Here is a 19,859-nt window from a genome sequence, read left to right on the forward strand (position 1 = left end):
ACTAGAATAACAGGGTTGGAAAAGTCATCATACCCCTGACTTAATACTTTGTAAAGCTTCCTTTTGCTTTCATTACAACAATCAATCTGTTTGGATATGTCTCTATTATAGCTTTGCACACCTAGATAGGGGAATATTTGCCCAATTTTCCGTACAGAAATGTTAAAATTTAGTCAAATTCTGTAGGGAATGGCGATGGACTGCTCTCTTCAAGTCAATCCACATATTTTCTATAGGATTTAAGTCAGGGCTCTGACTTTGCCACTCAAGGATATTCACCATCCTATCCTTAAGCCACTGCTTTGTACTTTTGGCAGTATGTTTAGGATTATTGTCGTGTTGGAAGGCGAATGACCTCCCCATCCTCAGCTGTCTAGGAGGGGGACGCAGGTTTTCCTTAAGAATGTGGGTGTACTTGGCAGCATCCATTTTCCCTTCTATCCTGACCAATTGCCCAGTTCCCGCTGAAAAGAAACATCCCCACAACATAATGTTGCCCCCACCATGCTTCACACTAGGTATGGTGTGTTTTGGGTGGTGTACTGTGTTGGTTTTCGCCAAACATTGCGCTTGGAGTTCAGTGCAAAAACACATCTGGAATATTCTGTTACCATGTGGAAAAAGCTTATATGGTCAGATGAGACTAAGATCGAACTTTTTGGAGACTAAGATTGAAGTTTTTGGACTGAGCTCCAGGCGCTAACCAAACACAGTATACACACCCAAACACACCCAAAACACACCATGCCTACTGTGAAGCATGGTGGGGGCAACATTATGTTTTGGGGATGTTTCTCTTCAGCGGGGACTGGGCAATTGGTCAGGATAGAAGGGAAAATGGATGCTGCCAAGTACACCAAAATTCTTGAGGAAAACCTGCGTCCCTCTCCTAGACAGCTGAGGATGGGGAGGTCATTCGCCTTCCAACACGACAATGATCCTAAACATACTGCCAAAAGAACAAAGCAGTGGCTTAAGGATAGGATGGTGAATATCCTTGAGTGGCAAAGTCAGAGCCCTGACTTAAATCCTATAGAAAATATGTGGATTGACTTGAAGAGAGCAGTCCATCACCATTCCCTACAGAATTTGACTAAATTTTAACATTTCTGCACGGAAAATTGGGCAAATATTCCCCTATCTAGGTGTGCGAAGCTATAATAGAGACATATCCAAACAGATTGATGGCTGTAATGAAAGCAAAAGGAAGCTTTACAAAGTATTAAGTCAGGGGTATGATAACTTTTCCAACCCTGTTATTCTAGTTTTTAATTTTTTATTAATTTTCAGAACTGTTGACTTTTTTTTCATTATTTTGATGTTGTACAGCTAAATTTGTAAATAAAACTGGAAAAGATTCTTTTTAAAATGGGTTTTGATTTCAGGCTGTAAGACAAAAAAAGCAACTATTTCAAAAGGGTATGATGACTTTCTATAGGCACTGTACATATAATACTCAATGAAAAAGAGAGTGTGTTTTTAAAATGGAAACCTGCAATACCACAGTGTTCTACTATCCCAGTGTCTACGCTTGCTTTTTTTCTATAAAGGCTACAGTATTTCTCAGAAAAAAAGAAATCAACTTAAAGCTGGAAAGCAGGACAGCATGAAGAAAACTGGTACAGAATTAACATGCACAAATTATACAGCTTTTGCGAACAATAGTGCTGGTTGTTGGTTGGAAAATTTGATACATATTATTAGTACTATTTAGCTTAATGTAGGCTTAACAACTTGTTTCCCTCACAGACAAAAAGAGAAATAATAAAGTTTGATCATTGTCATACTCATATTCTGCAAGAAACAGGCTTTCCCCATGCAAGGAACACTTTATTTCGATGTTCAAATTTTCAGCAAAAAAACCCCATCAACATCAACAGCTGATCCACACAATACACTGATAAACTGTTAGTAACTGTGAGATACATTACTCTTTCTCTACTAGCCATTCCATAGATGTTTTATGTCATGTTTATTAGCATTTGATATAAATAAATATGATCTGTGTGACTCATGCAATAATACATATCAAGGACTTCAATATTTCTCCATACAACCGGATTTCTGTTGCTGTGACATCATTCTTCAGCACTCGTTATTTCTTGCTACTACACCTACAAAAAAATAATAAAATAAAAATAAAAAATAACGTTAAGACACCACAATCCCATATGCATGATTCTACTAATTGTGATTATTGAGGACAATTTAGTCACTATACAAACATAATATGTATTCTTGACAGAGTAGTAAAAATCTAAATAAGAGGTTACCATGAGATGCCTTAGCGACGTGAAAAGAATCCCCCTAAAGAAGCTGTGGGAGGAAAATATATTTTTTAACTGATTGGAACAGAATAGTATTATATATTATATGTATATTTGGGGGATGAAAAACGTGCCTGTCACATGAAAATACATTCAAACACAAATACTGTACAGACGGAAGCCAAGTTTTTTTCCACTAGTCTGTCTGAGGAGATCACCCTTTGTTTTTTTAGCCTTTTGTTTTTCTTTTTTATCATGATTGCTCTCACCTGTATGAATCTTTTTTTTTACAAGTTCACTCATTCTCTCGTCCTTATGCTTTGCACAGACACTGATTATATAGTCAGTATCTGGTAGCAGGCTTGTGATGACTGCGCTGCATAAATCTATAGAGATTGTCAGAGGATCAGCTCCTTTTCTACGGCAAGAGATCTGGTAGGAGTGTGGAGTCTGATCCATCCCATGAGGTGGGAGCCATGTGAGTTCAGCAGATATTGCAGTCACTGAATCCACTATGAGCTGCTCTGGGGCTGGAATAGCTGCAACAAAAAAAGATACAATAATAAAGACATTTGAAAACTTTTTGGACTTAAATCCACATCCTTGTAGACCGAGATTATCCACTCTTTACTGTCCAATCAAAAAAGAAGGCCTCTGGTAAAAGATGACAGATTACCAAATCAAATTCAAGTCTCTAACGCTTGCCTACAACGTAATGTACGGTTCTGTTCCCATCTACTTGAATGCCCTCATACAGACATATGCTACCACCCGACCATTGCGCTCCTCAGACCAACAACGTCTAGCTCTGCCACCGGTACACTCAAGCCAATCCAAACTCTTCTTAATCTGTTGTTTCTGAGAACACCCACTTGTAGGAACTTTGATTTCAACCGCTTCACTCATTTTCCAGTCCTTATCATTAGGCTTCGTACAGACTCTGACAACATAGTCGGTGCATGGTTTCAGGCCTGTGATGTCTGCAATGCATGAATATTCAGAGGTTGTCTTTGACTCAGTCCTTTCACTGTGGTAAGAGATCTGGTAGGAGTGTGGAGTCTGATCCATTCCATGTGGTGGGTTCCATGTGAGTCTAGCAGATGTTTGAGTCACTGAAGCCACTTTGAGCTTCTGAGGGACTGGAGTCCCTGTGAAACATTAACAAAATAATTTGATTATTTTGATTTTGAGCAAGTCAAGAAAGGCAAATGCAGACAGAAGCCACTGCTATTCAACTAGACTGATGCCCATGGAGATCTACCCTTGTTTAAAATCATGGCAGTTCTCACCTGTATTAACTACTGTTCCTACAGCTTCACTCATTCCCCCATCCTTAAGCTTTACTCTGATGCTGACAGTATAGATGGTGCATGGTTTCAGGCCTGTGATGTTTGAGCAGCATGAATTAGCGGAGATGGTCTTTAACTCTGACCCTCCCTTGTGGTAAGAGATCTGGTAGGATTCTGGAGTCTGATCAATCCCATGTGGTGGGTTCCACTTGAGTTCAGCAAATGTTGGAGTCACTGAAACCACTGTGACCTGCTCTGGGCCTGGCACCGCTGTAAGAAAAATACGATAATAAGTAAGGGATAACGGCCGACGAGGTGACCTGTTTGATGGAATAATGGCGAGGTGGAGGTTTAAAAGTCTGGCGAAGACAGAGACAGAGTTGCCTCCGCCTAGACATTATTTCCATCGAACAGGTCACCTCGAAGGCCGTTATCCCGCTTATCTCACGTTTGTATTCATCACCTGCATATTTAGAATATAATTTTATTCCACCGTTGCCACTTTTGTGGTGTTAATTTCCTATTACAATGCAAATTATTACATCGCTAGAACTGTCTTGATTGTAGAACTATGTACTTTCCGCCACATATCAACTTTCTACTTGCGGACAAACTGCCGTTACTAGTTCTAAATGGATGGTTTCTAGATGGCCAAAGGCCAGTCGTTAGTTCTAAATGGATGCTTGCTACAGCCAAAAGCCAGTCGTTAGTTCTATCTCTCCTGTTGTCAAGCGGGCATATCCCAGGATTCTGATTAACTTTAACTTTGTGAGATTGCTATTCTTATAGCCTACATGCCATCCAACTAGCTACAATCCACCTCCGTCATATACTATAATGTTACTATGTTCTGAACGTCTGTATTTCAACTTGGATGCAACATGACAGTTCATTTAAACTTCGCAACGAGTTTGGCGAATTAATATTCAAGTGTGATACGGGCAATACATTGGAACTACTTCAAAGGTAGCCATTGAGCCATAGAATTACCATAGATCGGACTCAAACCTGGGTCCCTATGGGAACCGAGCATAGACTGTAAAAAGTAGTCTATGTTCGGTGCCCATGGGGTCTTTTCTCTCACTCATTTCTTGTCCCATCAAGACTAGAAGGGAAAAACATACAACTTCAAAAAAGCCTAGGTTAGGTTCATCAAGGTAAAAAAGGGTAGGTTCATCAAGGAAGAAAACATCAGGCAGTTTGACACTACGATGCAAAATGACACCAGTCAGATGATTAAGAAGACATGTCCTTTCTTTTTATCACAAGAACTCTCACCTGTACGAACTTCTGTTCTAACAGCTTCACTCATTTCATCATCCGTAACCTTCGTGCAGATGCTGACACTGTAGTTGGTGTATGGATTAAGGCCTCTGATGTCTGCACTGCATGAATATTTAGAGATGGTCAGTGGTTCCGTTCCTCTACTGATCTGATAGGAGTATGGAGTCTGATCCATCCCATGTGGTGGAGCCCATGTGAGATGAACAGATGTTGGAGTCACTGACACCACTGTGAGATGCTTTGGAGCTGCAACAGCTGAAAGAAAAAAACAACTTTATAAAGATAATAAAATAAAAATAAAAATCTGATTGGAAGACAAAACCCAATAAGAAAGTAATTAAACTTTCAAATGAACACATATTCTATATTTAGAAAGTGTGCACACCGAATCACTGTTTTTCAGCCTCTTCTGCAACCTGAGGATATATATTTTATCATCTCACCTGTACGAACTTCTGTTCTGACAGCTTCACTCATTTCATCACCCATAACTTTCGTGCAGACGCTCACACTGTAGTTGGTGCATGGATTCAGGCCTGTGATGACTGCACAGCATGAATCTGTAGATAAGGTCTGTGTTTCAGTTCCTCCACTGTGGTAAGAGATCAGGTAGGAGTGTGGAGTCTGATGCATCCCATGTGGTGGGAGCCATGTGAGATGAACGGATGTTGGACTCATTGAAACCCCTGTGAGCTTCTCTGGGGCTGGCACAGCTGTGATAAAAAAAACAAAAACAATAATAAAGACTTGAAAAGTTCTGACATAAAATTCACATATCACAAGATCATCCAGTGTGACTGGAGTTTGAATACACACAAATAACCCTGTCCTGGGGGGAGCTACAGCAGTAGCAGCAGCGGCATCCAGCACTGTTTGAGTCCGACCAGCAGTCATTTCCTAAACCCACTCCCCATCTCTCTCCCACTCACTTCCTGTCCTATCAAATTAAGACTAACTTCAAAAAAAGCCTGCCCCAGGTAAAAAATGACAGAGTAGCAAATTCTGTATGTAAACTGTGAACAAAGCCAGGCAAGCCTCAGATGTGTGGGGAGTCCCCGTCTTGACTGCACTCAATTTTGTCCATACTATTTATTCATACTACATATGATGGGATTCCAGTGCTTGTCAGGTAGTGGGCAGGCTGAGAACTTGCCCTTGCTTTCTATCAGAAGAACTCTCACCTGTATGAACTAATTGTCTTGCAGGTTCACTCATTTCCCCATCCTCAAGCTTAATGTAGACAATGGCCATATAGTCGGTGCATGGCTCCAGGTATTCAATGATGGCGCTGCAGGAATGTGTAGAGAAGTGTACTGAAGGAGACCGTCCCATGCGGTAAGCGACCTGGTAGGAGTGTGGAGTCTGATCCATCCCATGTGGTGGGTTCCACTTGAGATTAACAGATGTTGGAGTCACTGAAGCCACTGTGAGATGCTCTGGGGCTGACACCACTGTAAGAAAAAGGCTGCATTCACACTGGCAGGCCTTGATGCACAGATTTCTTGGACTGCCTGTTTACATCTACTGTATGTGTTCACATACAGCAGGGGGAATTCTCCTGTAAATCGTGCATAAGCTTTTTTTTTTAACTCGCTGAAATTGCGCACCTCTGTGTTACGAGGATTCTCCCATCTCCACTTGTCACACCCACACCGCGGTGACCGCGCAAGTTCGAAATCAAGGTGGCCTTATGAAAGAGGCGTGATTTATTTTTTTTAAAAGAACCACTGATCCACCACCACCTTAATTTAGCTTGATATGAAAATGTGGAACGTGGACTTTCTCATTGACCTTCTGAATGCCATTTAAATCCAGAAAGAACACAAACCAGTCTTTGATCTTGAAAATGTAAGCATGGTGAATTGAATGGAGAACAGTCTACAATAAAATGGTGTGTCACATAGACTGTATAGAACAGTTCTATATATACAGTCTATGTGACACACCATTTTATTGTAGCATTCCCATTGAAATGAATGGGGGCGGGACTTGTTCACTCTCTCCAGTTCTTATTATACTTCCATGACTGGCACAACAACTCCAATCTCCATTACAAAGGAATCAAAACACAAGATAATAAACTATGCTGCTCCTCAATAGTGCAGACAAATGTATGGATGACTTCGGTGAAGTTTGAAATAAACTGACAGATTCGAACAAAGTATGATATGGGCTTATGACTTCACATCAAGTTAAGATGAAGACACAATTGGTAAGCTCCAATACTCAAGAGTTGGTGAGTATAACGGGGTTTTCACTATTTAACAATCTAGCCTCATGGATAAGGTAATTGTAACATGCCCATATTTTGAGTTTTAAAAAGGTCATGCATTTTTCTAACATTTTGTAATGTTATTTTTTATTATTACTATTAGGCATTCATTATGCATTTTGTGGTGAATATGTTGCCTTATTCATTGTATTGAGGGACTTTTATTTTGAATGCAGTAGTGATGAAGCAGTGTTCCATTGATTGCCGCGAGGCCCGCGAAGTAAACTGAGGAAGTTAGAACTAAATGTTAGATGATTAGCACCCTCCGTAAGGGAACAAGTTCTTACGGTGGTGGTTTTGTTGCTGTAAATGAGAAGAGACTTCAATAAACACCATCAGTTCAAGACCTTTGACTATCATTACGGTGGGGATGCTACAGTAAGAACTTTACCCACACCTGCATCTCGCTGGCTGGATAGCTAATCTACAGACGGCACGGTAGCCTTCAGTACAGTGAGTAGCACGTTGTGTGATTGTCAACGGAGACGGTAAGGATTTACTACTTGTAAGCAAAATGGATGGAATTAAGGAAGAGATAAATAAGCTACACACGGAGATTCAAGAATATAGACGTTTACTAAATATAGGGGATTATGAAAACATGTCAAGGCAGGAAATGAAAGAACGGATTGAAAGCAATGAAAACCGAATAGTTGAACTTCAACATGATTTGGATGAGGATGATGCTAATGAGCTAACTTTACCACGGCGTTCAGAACGTACGCCCGTGCCGACAGAAAAAATGCTCGAATATCAAAATGAAGAATTAATTAAAAAGGAAAAACGACTGCTCTGCCTATATGAACAATGGAAAATTCAAATCAGAGCATCCAAGGAAAATTTAAAGAAAGACAGAACAGAAACCGAATTGGCTACTATGGCAGACACCATTGAAAAGGGAATGCTTGAAATCATGAAACTTTATAAAGAAGTAACCCAGTGGGCATTTGATATCAATTTGACATCAATATGACATCGAACATTGACGTCAAAATTACGTCACGAAATAGGTCTAGAATGAAAGTCATATTGACGTCAATGTACTGATGTCAATTTGATGTCAAGATTTTGACCTCTGCTGATGTCATTTTGATGTTATTTTGATGTCATGTTTTGTCGGGATTTGATGTCAATTCAACATGTATTTGATGTCATGATGGTTGATTACGTTTTGATGCTATTTTGATATCATTCAATATCAGGCTTTGATGTCAATTCAACATTTATTTGACATCAAGATGTCATGATGTTGATGTCATTTCCATGTCAAGTTTTGTTGGCATTTGATGTCAATTCAACATTTATTTGATGTCAAGATGTCATGATGTTGATGCATAGGAAGACAATGTTTTAATGCTATTTTGCTATCATTCAATATCAAGCTTCGCTGTCAATTCAACATAAATCCGAAATCAAACATTAATGACAAAAGTATGAACATTTATTGACAAATTTTGATATAATTTCAATGTCAAGAATCACTCAGGACAGGATAAGAAAGCGTAGACCCCCAAACCAGACTGGAGCCACTTGTGAATAACCTGTAACACAGATACATAAATGTACATTTCATTAGAGAGCTTTTCGGTAGAGGGTAGGTTTTATTACAGCAGACAAAGGCATTTAAGCATGTTGACATTTACCTTCACTTCGTCCTGAACTAGTAACACCAGTTACAGAGGCATATGGTTATTTTTATTATTAATGTTTAGACCAAAAGTCAAATAAATCAAATGTAAAACTGTTTAGCTTACTTCACTTGGGTGGCAGGACAGGATGAGAAAGTGTAGACCCCCAAACCAAACTGGAGCCACTTGTGAATAACCTGTAACGCAGATACATAAATGTACATTTCATTAGAGAGCTTTGAGGTAGAGGGTAGGTTTTATTACAGCAGACAAAGGAATTTAAGCATGTTGACATTTACCTTCACTTCGTCCTGACTAGTAACACCAGTTACAGAGGCATATGGTTATTTTTTATTATTAATTTTTAGACCAAAAGTCAAATAAATCAAATGTAAAACTGTATAGCTTACTTCACTTGGGTGGCAGGACAGGATGAGAAAGCGTAGACCCCCAAACCAGACTGGAGCCACTTGTGAATAACCTGTAACGCAGATACATAAATGTACATTTCATTAGAGAGCTTTTGAGGTAGAGGGTAGGTTTTATTACAGCAGACAAAGGCATTTAAGCATGTTGACATTTACCTTCACTTCGTCCTGAACTAGTAACACCAGTTACAGAGGCATATGGTTATTTTTATTATTAATGTTTAGACCAAAAGTCAAATAAATCAAATGTAAAACTGTATAGCTTACTTCACTTGGGTGGCAGGACAGGATGAGAAAGCGTAGACCCCCAAACCAGACTGGAGCCACTTGTGAATAACCTGTAACGCAGATACATAAATGTACATTTCATTAGAGAGCTTTTGAGGTAGAGGGTAGGTTTTATTACAGCAGACAAAGGCATTTAAAGGGATATTCCGCCATTTTTGGAAATACGCTCATTTTCCACCTCCCCTCGAGCAAAACAATCGATATTTACCTTGTTCCCGTTCATCCAGCCATTCTGTGAGTCTGGCGATACAACTTTTAGCTTCAGCCTAGCATAGATCATTGAATTGGATTAGACCATTAGCTTCTCGCCTGCTAGCTTCATGTTTAAAAGTGACTAAGATTTCTGGTAATTTTCTCATTTAAAACGTGTCTCCTCTCAAGTTAGAAAGTGCAATAAGACCAACTGAAAATGAAACCTGGCGTTTTTCTAGGCTGATTTGGCATGGAACTACACTCTCATCTGGCGTAATAATCAAGGCAACTTGCACACTACTGGCACTACTATTGCTTGTTGTCTATGGGGACTATTTTCAGATGCTGCGTACGATATCACTGCGCCTATGGTACGTTTGCAAGTTGCCTCGATTATTACGCCAGATGAGAGTGTAGTTCCATGTCAAATCAGCCTAGAAAAACGCCAGGTTTCATTTTCAGTTGGTCTTATTGCACTTTCTAACTTGAGAGGAGACACATTTTAAATGGGAAAATTACCAGAAATCTTAGTCACTTTTAAACATGAAGCTAGCAGGCGAGAAGCTAATGGTCTAATCCGATTCAATGATCTATGCTAGGCTGAAGCTAAAAGTTGTATCGCCAGACTCACAGAATGGCTGGATGAACGAGAACAAGGTAAATATCGATTGTTTTGCTCGAGGGGAGGTGGAAAATGAGCGTATTTCCAAAAATGGCGGAATATCCCTTTAAGCATGTTGACATTTACCTTCACTTCGTCCTGAACTAGTAACACCAGTTACAGAGGCATATGGTTATTTTTATTATTGATGTTTAGACCAAAAGTCAAATAAATCAAATGTAAAACTGTATAGCTTACTTCACTTGGGTGGCAGGACAGGATGAGAAAGCGTAGACCCCCAAACCAGACTGGAGCCACTTGTGAATAACCTGTAACGCAGATACATAAATGTACATTTCATTAGAGAGCTTTTGAGGTAGAGGGTAGGTTTTATTACAGCAGACAAAGGCATTTAAGCATGTTGACATTTACCTTCACTTCGTCCTGAACTAGTAACACCAGTTACAGAGGCATATGGTTATTTTTATTATTGATGTTTAGACCAAAAGTCAAATAAATCAAATGTAAAACTGTATAGCTTACTTCACTTGGGTGGCAGGACAGGATGAGAAAGCGTAGACCCCCAAACCAGACTGGAGCCACTTGTGAATAACCTGTAACGCAGATACATAAATGTACATTTCATTAGAGAGCTTTTGAGGTAGAGGGTAGGTTTTATTACAGCAGACAAAGGCATTTAAGCATGTTGACATTTACCTTCACTTCGTCCTGAACTAGTAACACCAGTTACAGAGGCATATGGTTATTTTTTATTATTAATGTTTAGACCAAAAGTCAAATAAATCAAATGTAAAACTGTAAAGCTTACTTTACTTGGATGGCAGAACCCCCAAACCAGACTGGAGCCACTTGTGAATGACCTGCAACACAGATACATAAATATGCATTACGTTTATCATCAGAAAGAAATGGCCAAATATTTATCATAACCAATAATACACCCCATTAAAAAATGCATTATATTGGGATCCACAGAATATGGTGCTGATCATTTTAGCTCCTCTTCCCATATATTCTAAACATTCACCACAAAGTGTCTGGTCTGTGCCAAGGCAAAGCAAGGACATACATGAAGTCAACAACTGCCTCTTCTATTTTGCCTCTTCTCAGTTAAATCTTACTCCAAGGAACGTTCAATGTCATTAAATGAACTCGTAGACGACAGTATTTCTACATGAAAATTTAAAACAAATAGCCTCGTGCCCTTTGTGCATTTATATTTCGTAAAAGTTAGAGAGTAATCTCTAGCAGCTACAGTTCAATCTAAAAAGTCACCAGGAAACACGTCTGGAAACCGGACTTTTTAGATTGAATAGTAGGCCTGTTTGCTGGTTTCTAACGTGTACAAAATATAAGCACGAGTCCCAAAGCTATTTGTTGCTGCCAGCAGAGAATGTCGAGCTATGACGTATGTGTTTGAGCATGCGGCAGCTAGTTAGCGCTACCTTATTAGAACTAGCAGGCTACTGCTAACGTCATTCATAATTTAAAACCATTAGCTAGCAGCTAACGTTATCCCGGACTGGTGAACAATGTGAAATCAGCCTCCCTCCCAGAAAGAAATGATGTTTAGACACATCCGAATTGGCCTTCGTTTTCTTAAAGACTCCCGAGTCCAACATCTAAGCTTTCATAACGTTAACAAAAACTAGTTTTCCTGTAACTTTAATGCTATCGTTAGCTAACAAGCTAACGCTAGCTAACGCAAGCCAACTTTTGTTGTTCACAAACACAAAGTTAGCGTTAAACCAAATTAAACGTTGCTCATTTTAAACTCAGTTCTGAGTTTAGCTTTCATTAAAAGGGTAACAAAGCCCTAGTTGGACAGGATTTAGCCCTGTCTAAAGTGGGCTAGCTTGCGAAAGCTAGCAGCTAGACCGTAGCTGGTGTGTAAATATGAGCAATATCTGCAGACCAGCAAATCTTCGGATAATATCAGCAAATAAAGCTAGATAAGTAGGTTACTTGTGTTATGGAAGTACTTTTTCAGTGGATAGACTCGGTAGCTGCATAAATAAAGCATATAGGAGCATACTTACAGTGAGCCTTCAGACGCCGCTGTTTCGTCTTCCACTTCATCAACAAGAAATTTGAAAACTGAAGGAGCCGTTAGGACTGGAAAGGGCGCTTCGATGTGCGTATCCGCACGGAGTCCGCCGCAGAGGGTCCGTTTTGGAACCCTCTGCTGTGTGGGTCAGGATGTTGAAAAACTCGCGTCGATTTACAATGAGTAGGCTAATAATATACCTTTTCAGACATTTTAACAGACGTTGTTTTGACATAAATTTCACATCAATTTGACGTCTTATTTCCTGACATCAAATCAACGTTGATTTAATGTCAATAATATAGACCTGAGATGTAGGGACCAGAAAAAACATGTTAGATTGATACCTTTGTTGGGCCTCTTTACAACCACAAGGAAATCATTACAAAATATAATGAAATTATGCATATTTATGCACGTCATACATGTTGGTCAAAATCTTGACTACTTGTTGATGTCAAATTGACGTCAGGATGCCAGCTGGGAAGAGAGAGAGGTACGCCATCTACTGAACTTAGACGGAGAGTTGATGCATGTGAGGCTGTAACTAAAGACATTGTTAAAGTAGTCTTGGAACGAATATCAGCTGTAAATGGTGAGTTTGACGAAGAGCAAGAGAGGCGCCGTCTTCATCGGCTACTAGAGCATGATTACGCTCACTCCATATATGGTACTGCAACTACGTCTCTGTCAGGAGCTAGTCAGCATTCGCAAACCAGCATAGCTGCCAAAAGAGCTGAAGCAGTGGCAGAGCTCGCTGCAAAAGAAGCTGAATTCAAAGCAATGGAAGAAGAAAGAAAGCTAAAGGAAAGAATAAGAATGATGGAGGAACAACATAGAATGGAGCTAGATATAAAGCGGTCTGAATTAGAACGTTTACAAGCAGAAAAGGACATGAAGGCTGTTCGTGCTAAACTGGAAACCTATGACAGACAAATCAAGCAAGAAAATGTTAGTCAGCCTATGCAACAACACAAGAGACATCCCATTTTCAATTCACCTCCGGATAATCAGAATTCTCACATTAATAGGCCATTGCCTACTACTGATGTTTCTTATCTGGCTCAAGCAATCCAAGAGAGCATTGCCACAAATAGACTTCCAATTCCAACGCCCACAGTGTTTAGCGGAGATCCAATCCATTACATTGAATGGAGAGCCTCATTCATGTCTCTCATTGATCAAAAAGGTATCTCCGCTGCCGATAAACTGTTTTACTTGAAGAAATACGTCAGTGGCCCTGCGCATAAATGCATTGAAGGCACGTTTTACAGAAGTGATGATGAGGCATATAGAGACGCATGGAATAAGCTCAACCAACGCTACGGTCAGCCATTTGTCATCCAACGAGCCTTCCGAGACAAGCTGTCAAATTGGCCGAAAATACAACCTAAAGATGCAGAAGGATTAAGAACATTTTCTGACTTCTTGAATGCCTGCTTACAAGCCATGCCCCATGTGAGAGGCCTAGAAATATTAAATGATTGTGATGAGAATCAAAAGTTGATGCACAAAGTTCCAGATTGGCTGGCGTCCCGTTGGAATCGTCAGGTCACAGCAGCTCTCATGCACGGATATGCGTTTCCCACTTTCAAGGAATTTTCTGACTTTGTCTCTGTAGAGGCTGAGATAGCATGCAACCCAGTCACGTCCTTACATGCTCTTCACTCCTCTAAGTCATCCTATGATAAAAAAGGCACAAAGGAATCAAAAGGAAACAAAGCTGATGTGTTCAGCATCCACACTACTGTAAACGGTGACAACCTACCATCAAGAAATGGAAAATCAAGACCCCCATGCATGTGGTGTAACAACGACAAACATCAAATACCCAAGTGCTCAGAGTTCATGGAAAAGCCCCTAAATGATCGACGGAAACACGTGAGAGAAAACAAGTTGTGCTATGGGTGTCTGAAACCAGGCCACAACGCCAAAGAATGTCGTCACCGCCACACCTGTGATGTATGCAAGGGAAGGCACCCAACCTGTCTCCATGATGAGAATTACAAAGGGCGTGAAGGTAGAGTGGGTCCTGCATCCCCTGTGAACATCACTGCTAGCACTCCTGATGAAACCACGGCAGCCACAGCACTCAACGTCACCAGAAAAGGACCGTCACGCAGTACATCCATGATCGTCCCTGTGTGGGTGTCCTTGGTCACAGATCCATCAAAGGAGCAGCTTGTTTATGCATTATTAGACACTCAAAGTGACAGCACATTCATTGATAATGAAGTAAGCAAGGAATTACAAGCAAATACTCAACCTGTGAAGCTGAAGCTTACCACTATGCTTGGAGAGAGCTTGATCATGAAATGCGAAAGGATATCTGATCTCAGAGTGAGAGGCTACAATTCATGCATCCACATCAACCTTCCTCCTGCATATACAAAGGACGGTATTCCTGGGAATCGTGAGCATATACCCACTCATGAAACCGCAAAAAGATGGCCTCACTTAGCAGCAATTGCCGATAAGGTGCCACACCTCCTTACCTGTGATGTCGGACTGTTAATCGGGTTCAACTGTCCACGAGCGCTAACACCTAGACAGGTATTAGCAGGAGAAGACAATGAGCCCTACGCCATTCTGACAGATTTAGGATGGAGTGTTGTAGGCTGCGCAACGCCTAGCTTAGATGGTACAGCCACCAGCCTGTGTCACAAAGTCTCTGTGAAAGAGCTCCCTCCGGTAACGCCAATAGATGTGATCAGTGTTCTGGAATCAGACTTTAAAGACATCAAAGGAGAGGACAAAACAGTCTCACAAGAGGATCTCATTTTCCTGAACAAACTAAAGGAAGGCATAAGACAAGATGATCAGGGACATTATGAGATGCCTTTACCCTTCAAGCAACGGCCACACTTACCTGATAACAAAAAACTGGCAGAAATCAGACTCAACCACTTACAACGTAAGTTTCACAGAGATGATAAATATAAGAAGGACTACACAACATACATGAAGGAAATCATAGATAGAAGTGATGTGGAAGAGGTGCAAGAACATGGAATAGCAGGTGAGCGATGGTACATTCCTCATCATGGCATATACCACCCTAAAAAGCCAGACAAACTACGTGTTGTATTCGACTGTTCTGCAAAGAGTGGTGGCACAAGCCTTAATGAACATCTTCTCCCAGGGCCGGATATGATAAATAACCTTACCGGTGTTCTCCTGAGGTTCAGACGGCATCCTATAGCTCTTATGTGTGACATAGAGAAGATGTTTCACCAGTTCCACGTGCCAGAGCAAGATCGCGATTACTTACGCTTCCTGTGGTGGAAAGATGGAGACACAAGCACACAACCACAGGATTACAGGATGAAGGTCCATCTTTTCGGTGCAGTGTCATCGCCTGGCTGCGCGAATTATGGACTGAAGTATCTTGCCAATGAGAACAGAGTCTCACATCCAATAGGATCACAGTTCGTGGCTAGAGACTTCTATGTGGACGACGGAGTCACAAGTACAGACACAGTAGAAAAGGCCATTCAGTTGGCACAAGAGGCAAGAGAAATATGTGCCAAGGGAGGTCTCCGTCTCCACAAATTTGTCTCAAATAATCACACAGTCTTACAGAGTATACCCGCCTCTGAGCAAGCAACAGGCGCCAAGACAAAGGATTTGACATTCTCTGAAGCACCCCTGGAGCGAGCTCTAGGCATACATTGGAGCATAGAAGAAGACAGCTTCAGATTCAACAACACTTTGGCAGAGCAACCAGGAACACGCAGAGGTATATTGGCAACTGTTGCCTCCATATTCGACCCTCTTGGCTTCCTTGCGCCATATGTCCTGACCGGAAAAAAGATCCTACAAGAAATGTGTCGTCAAGGTGTCGGCTGGGATGACCCCCTGCCAGATATGTTGAAGCCACGGTGGGAGAACTGGCGACATGACTTTGTCAACCTAGAGAAAATAAATATAAATCGATGTTACTTACCTGTTCATTTCGGAGAAGTTGTGGAAACAGAATTACACCACTTTTCTGATGCCAGCACCAGTGGATATGGTCAGTGCTCTTATCTGAGAGTGAAGAATCAGAGAGGAGAAATTCAATGCGCTCTGGTGATAGGAAAAGCTCGTGTCTCTCCCACCAAGTTAACAACAATACCACGGCTGGAGTTAACAGCAGCCGTAGTTTCAGTTACTGTTAGCAACATGCTCAGAGAGGAGCTAAGTTACACTAATGTGAAAGAGTACTTCTGGACAGACTCCAAGGTAGTGTTGAGCTACATAAATAATGACTCACGACGGTTTCACACGTTTGTTGCCAACAGGGTTCAGAAGATCCGTAATATCACAACCCCTCAGCAATGGCATTATGTGCCTACGGATAAAAACCCAGCAGACGGTGCATCTAGGGGAAGAACGGTAAATGAGTTGCTCCAATCCGACTGGTTCACTGGTCCCATGTTCCTCTGGGAAAGTGAGATAGCCACAACAGAAGATGAGGTACCCGACTTGACTGTAGGAGATCCAGAGATCAGAAAAGCTCAAGCACTGCAGACGACTGTACTACAGACATCAGAACCAATCAGCATCACAGACCGTTTATCCAAGTTCTCAGAATGGTCCCGAGTCATCAAAGCTGTAGCCCGTCTTGTGCGAAGAGCTAGGAAGATCAAGTCAAATGCCCTCTCCACAGTGAGTGAGCGGAAAAGTGCTGAATGTCTCATAATCAGAGATCTGCAAAATCAAGCATATGAAAGGGAGATCGAACAGTTAAAGAAGGGAAAACAATTAACAAAAGGCAACAAACTGTATCATCTTGATATGTTTATAGACACGGACGGCATCCTGAAGGTGGGAGGAAGACTGCACCATTCATCCCTCACAGATTCTCTTAAGCACCCCATTGTCATTCCCAAAGAGCATCATGTGACCAAGTTGATCATAGCGCACAACCATGAAAAGACCAAGCACCAAGGCAAAGGCTTTACTGCAAATGAAATCAGATCTAACGGATACTGGATCCCAGGTATGAGCCGTGCAGTTTCTTCATTCATACGCCAGTGTGTGATCTGTCGCAAACTCAGGAGACCGCCAGAGGGCCAAAGAATGAGTGACTTACCTGTAGAACGCATAGAGCCTTCTCCTCCATTCACTTACTGTGGTATGGACTGCTTCGGACCCTTCTTCACTATAGAGGGAAGGAAACAGCACAAACGATATGGACTGCTACTTACCTGTTTTTGCTCACGGGCCATCCATCTGGAGTTGCTGGAGGATATGTCCACTGATGCCTTCATCAACAGCTTACGATGCTTCATTGCCATCAGAGGTGCTGTCCGTCAAATCCAGTCTGATCAAGGCACAAATTTCGTTGGTGCCAAGAATAAATTCAAGGCAGCTCTGCAAGAGCTTGACACTAACAGACTAAGTTCATTTCTGTCACACAAGCAATGTGACTTTGTCATGAACGCGCCCCACTCCAGCCACGCAGGTGGTGTTTGGGAGCGGCAAATTAAAACAGTCAGGAGCGTCCTGAACTCCACACTGTCACTTTCTCACAACAGACTCAATGACTCTGCACTACGAACTCTGCTGTATGAAGCTATGGCCATAGTTAACAGCAGACCCCTCACTGTGGACACTTTACTCAGTCCTGACAGCCTGGAGCCCCTCACTCCTAATCATCTCATCCAAATGAAGTCCAGCCCAGCCCTGCCTCCGCCTGGTATGTTCCCCAGAGAAGACCTCTACGGAGCAAAGACATGGCGACGGGTGCAATATCTGGCGGAGCAGTTCTGGAGTCGCTGGAAAACAGAGTATCTTCACAGCATAATCGCAAGGCAGAGATGGCACTCACCAAAGAGAAATCTACAAGTGGGTGATGTTGTTATGGACATTGATGATATGTCACCTAGAGGTGAATGGAGACTTGCAAGAGTCATAGAGACTGTCAAGGGTAAGGATGGACTTATAAGAAGAGCAAAAATCTCAGTAGGAGATAAGAGACTGAATAAAAAGGGTGAGCGGACGTGCAAACCCTCCTTATTGGAACGTCCAGTGCAGAAGCTAGTTCTGTTGGTAGAGGCTTCTTAAGCCCATGTGTTGTGAATGTAATACTGTTATTCCTTCTTTGAAATTATTCGTTGTTCATATTGTTAAATGAAATACATACTCATAATTTGGTGGGAGTGTAACATGCCCATATTTTGAGTTTTAAAAAGGTCATGCATTTTTCTAACATTTTGTAATGTTATTTTTTATTATTACTATTAGGCATTCATTATGCATTTTGTGGTGAATATGTTGCCTTATTCATTGTATTGAGGGACTTTTATTTTGAATGCAGTAGTGATGAAGCAGTGTTCCATTGATTGCCGCGAAGTAAACTGAGGAAGTTAGAACTAAATGTTAGATGATTAGCACCCTCCGTAAGGGAACAAGTTCTTACGGTGGTGGTTTTGTTGCTGTAAATGAGAAGAGACTTCAATAAACACCATCAGTTCAAGACCTTTGACTATCATTACGGTGGGGATGCTACAGTAATGTTGGGAAATATGACAACGTGCACTGTAATGGGGAAAACATGAAGCCGTATCAGCTTATTAATGTACGCAACAGGCAAGGACCTAATCAAGGAAGAAAACATTAGGCAGTTTGAAACTGAAGTGCCCAGGGCAACCAGTGCTTGTCAGGCAATGGGCTGATTGAGAGAACCTGCCCGTTCTTTTTTATCACAATTACTCACCTGTACGAACTTCTGTTTTCACAGCTTGACTTTCTTGATCATCTGTAACCTTTGTGCAGACACTAACACTATAGTTAGTGTATGGCTTCAGGCCTGTGATGTCTGCACTGCACACATCTGCAGAGATGGGCTCTGACTCAGTCCCTTCACTGTGGTAAGAAATCTGGTAGGAGAGTGGAGTCTGATCCATCCCATGTGGTGGGCTCCATGTGAGATGAACAGATGTTGGGGTCATTGAAGCCGCTGTGAGCTGTTCTGGGGCTGGCACAGCTGAAAGAATACAAATATACATAGAAAAATTGGCCCCGTTTCCCAGACTTGTTAAGAAGCTCTTAAGTGCTAAGAACTACTTGGCACTTAGAGCTTCTTAACAAATCTGGGAAACGCGGCCATTATCTCTTATTTTTTACCAGAATCTGCTTGGAAGCCACAATCTAACAAAACAGTTATTTAAATTTTCAATTAATTTATCAAAATAAAAAGTCACAAAGTTTGCACATAGTCCCTTGGAGATCAATAAAGTATCTATCTATCTATCTATCTATCTATCTATCTATCTATCATTTGATTGATTCCCAGGAATATATAATATAACAATATATTCAATTCAAAGGGCAAGGACCTCATCAAGGAGGAACACATGCAGGCAGTTTGACACTGAGGCCAATGGGCTGATTGAAAAGACCCGTCCTTTCTTTTTATCACAAGAGCTTTCACCTGTAAAAACTTGTTTGTTTGCAGATTCACTCATTCCTCCATCCTTAAGCTTAGTGGAGACACTGAACATATAGTTAGTGCATGGATTCAGGCCTGTGATGTCTGTACTGCATGAATCTGTA

At 41.2% G+C, this 19,859-nt stretch overlaps 1 protein-coding gene and 1 long non-coding RNA gene across 2 annotated transcripts; both read right to left on the bottom strand.

The window, feature by feature from the left end:
- Positions 1–1,871: 1,871 nt before the first annotated feature.
- Positions 1,872–6,153, bottom strand: LOC134059988 (fibronectin-like). Its single transcript, XM_062516560.1, has 8 exons — positions 6,022–6,153; positions 5,284–5,553; positions 4,835–5,095; positions 3,557–3,826; positions 3,140–3,415; positions 2,537–2,806; positions 2,274–2,316; positions 1,872–2,114 (listed from the first exon to the last, which is right to left on the bottom strand). Exons 1-7 carry the CDS (start codon positions 6,089–6,091, stop codon positions 2,285–2,287), a joined length of 1,449 nt encoding a protein of 482 aa, XP_062372544.1. The 5' UTR covers positions 6,092–6,153; the 3' UTR covers positions 1,872–2,114; positions 2,274–2,284.
- A 4,650-nt stretch (positions 6,154–10,803) lies between these two features.
- LOC134060042 (uncharacterized) lies at positions 10,804–12,343 on the bottom strand. The gene is made up of 3 exons (XR_009935124.1): positions 12,310–12,343; positions 11,079–11,130; positions 10,804–10,863 (listed from the first exon to the last, which is right to left on the bottom strand). It is a non-coding gene; the product is annotated as an uncharacterized LOC134060042 (long non-coding RNA).
- Positions 12,344–19,859: the final 7,516 nt, after the last annotated feature.

The sequence above is a fragment of the Sardina pilchardus genome, chromosome 16, assembly GCF_963854185.1.
Source record: "Sardina pilchardus chromosome 16, fSarPil1.1, whole genome shotgun sequence".
Lineage (NCBI taxonomy): Eukaryota > Metazoa > Chordata > Actinopteri > Clupeiformes > Clupeidae > Sardina > Sardina pilchardus.

Excerpts from the sequence above, each read along its gene's own strand:
- LOC134059988 (XM_062516560.1), bottom strand. The coding sequence starts at position 6,091 with ATGGCCATTGTCTACATTAAGCTTGAGGATGGGGAAATGAGTGAACCT. Across the intron at positions 5,096-5,283 it reads CAGAACAGAAGTTCGTACAG|CTGTTGCAGCTCCAAAGCAT; the intron begins GTGAGATGATAA and ends TTTTTCTTTCAG. Across the intron at positions 2,807-3,139 it reads TGAAATCAAAGTTCCTACAA|CTATTCCAGCCCCAGAGCAG; the intron begins GTGGGTGTTCTC and ends TTTTTGTTGCAG.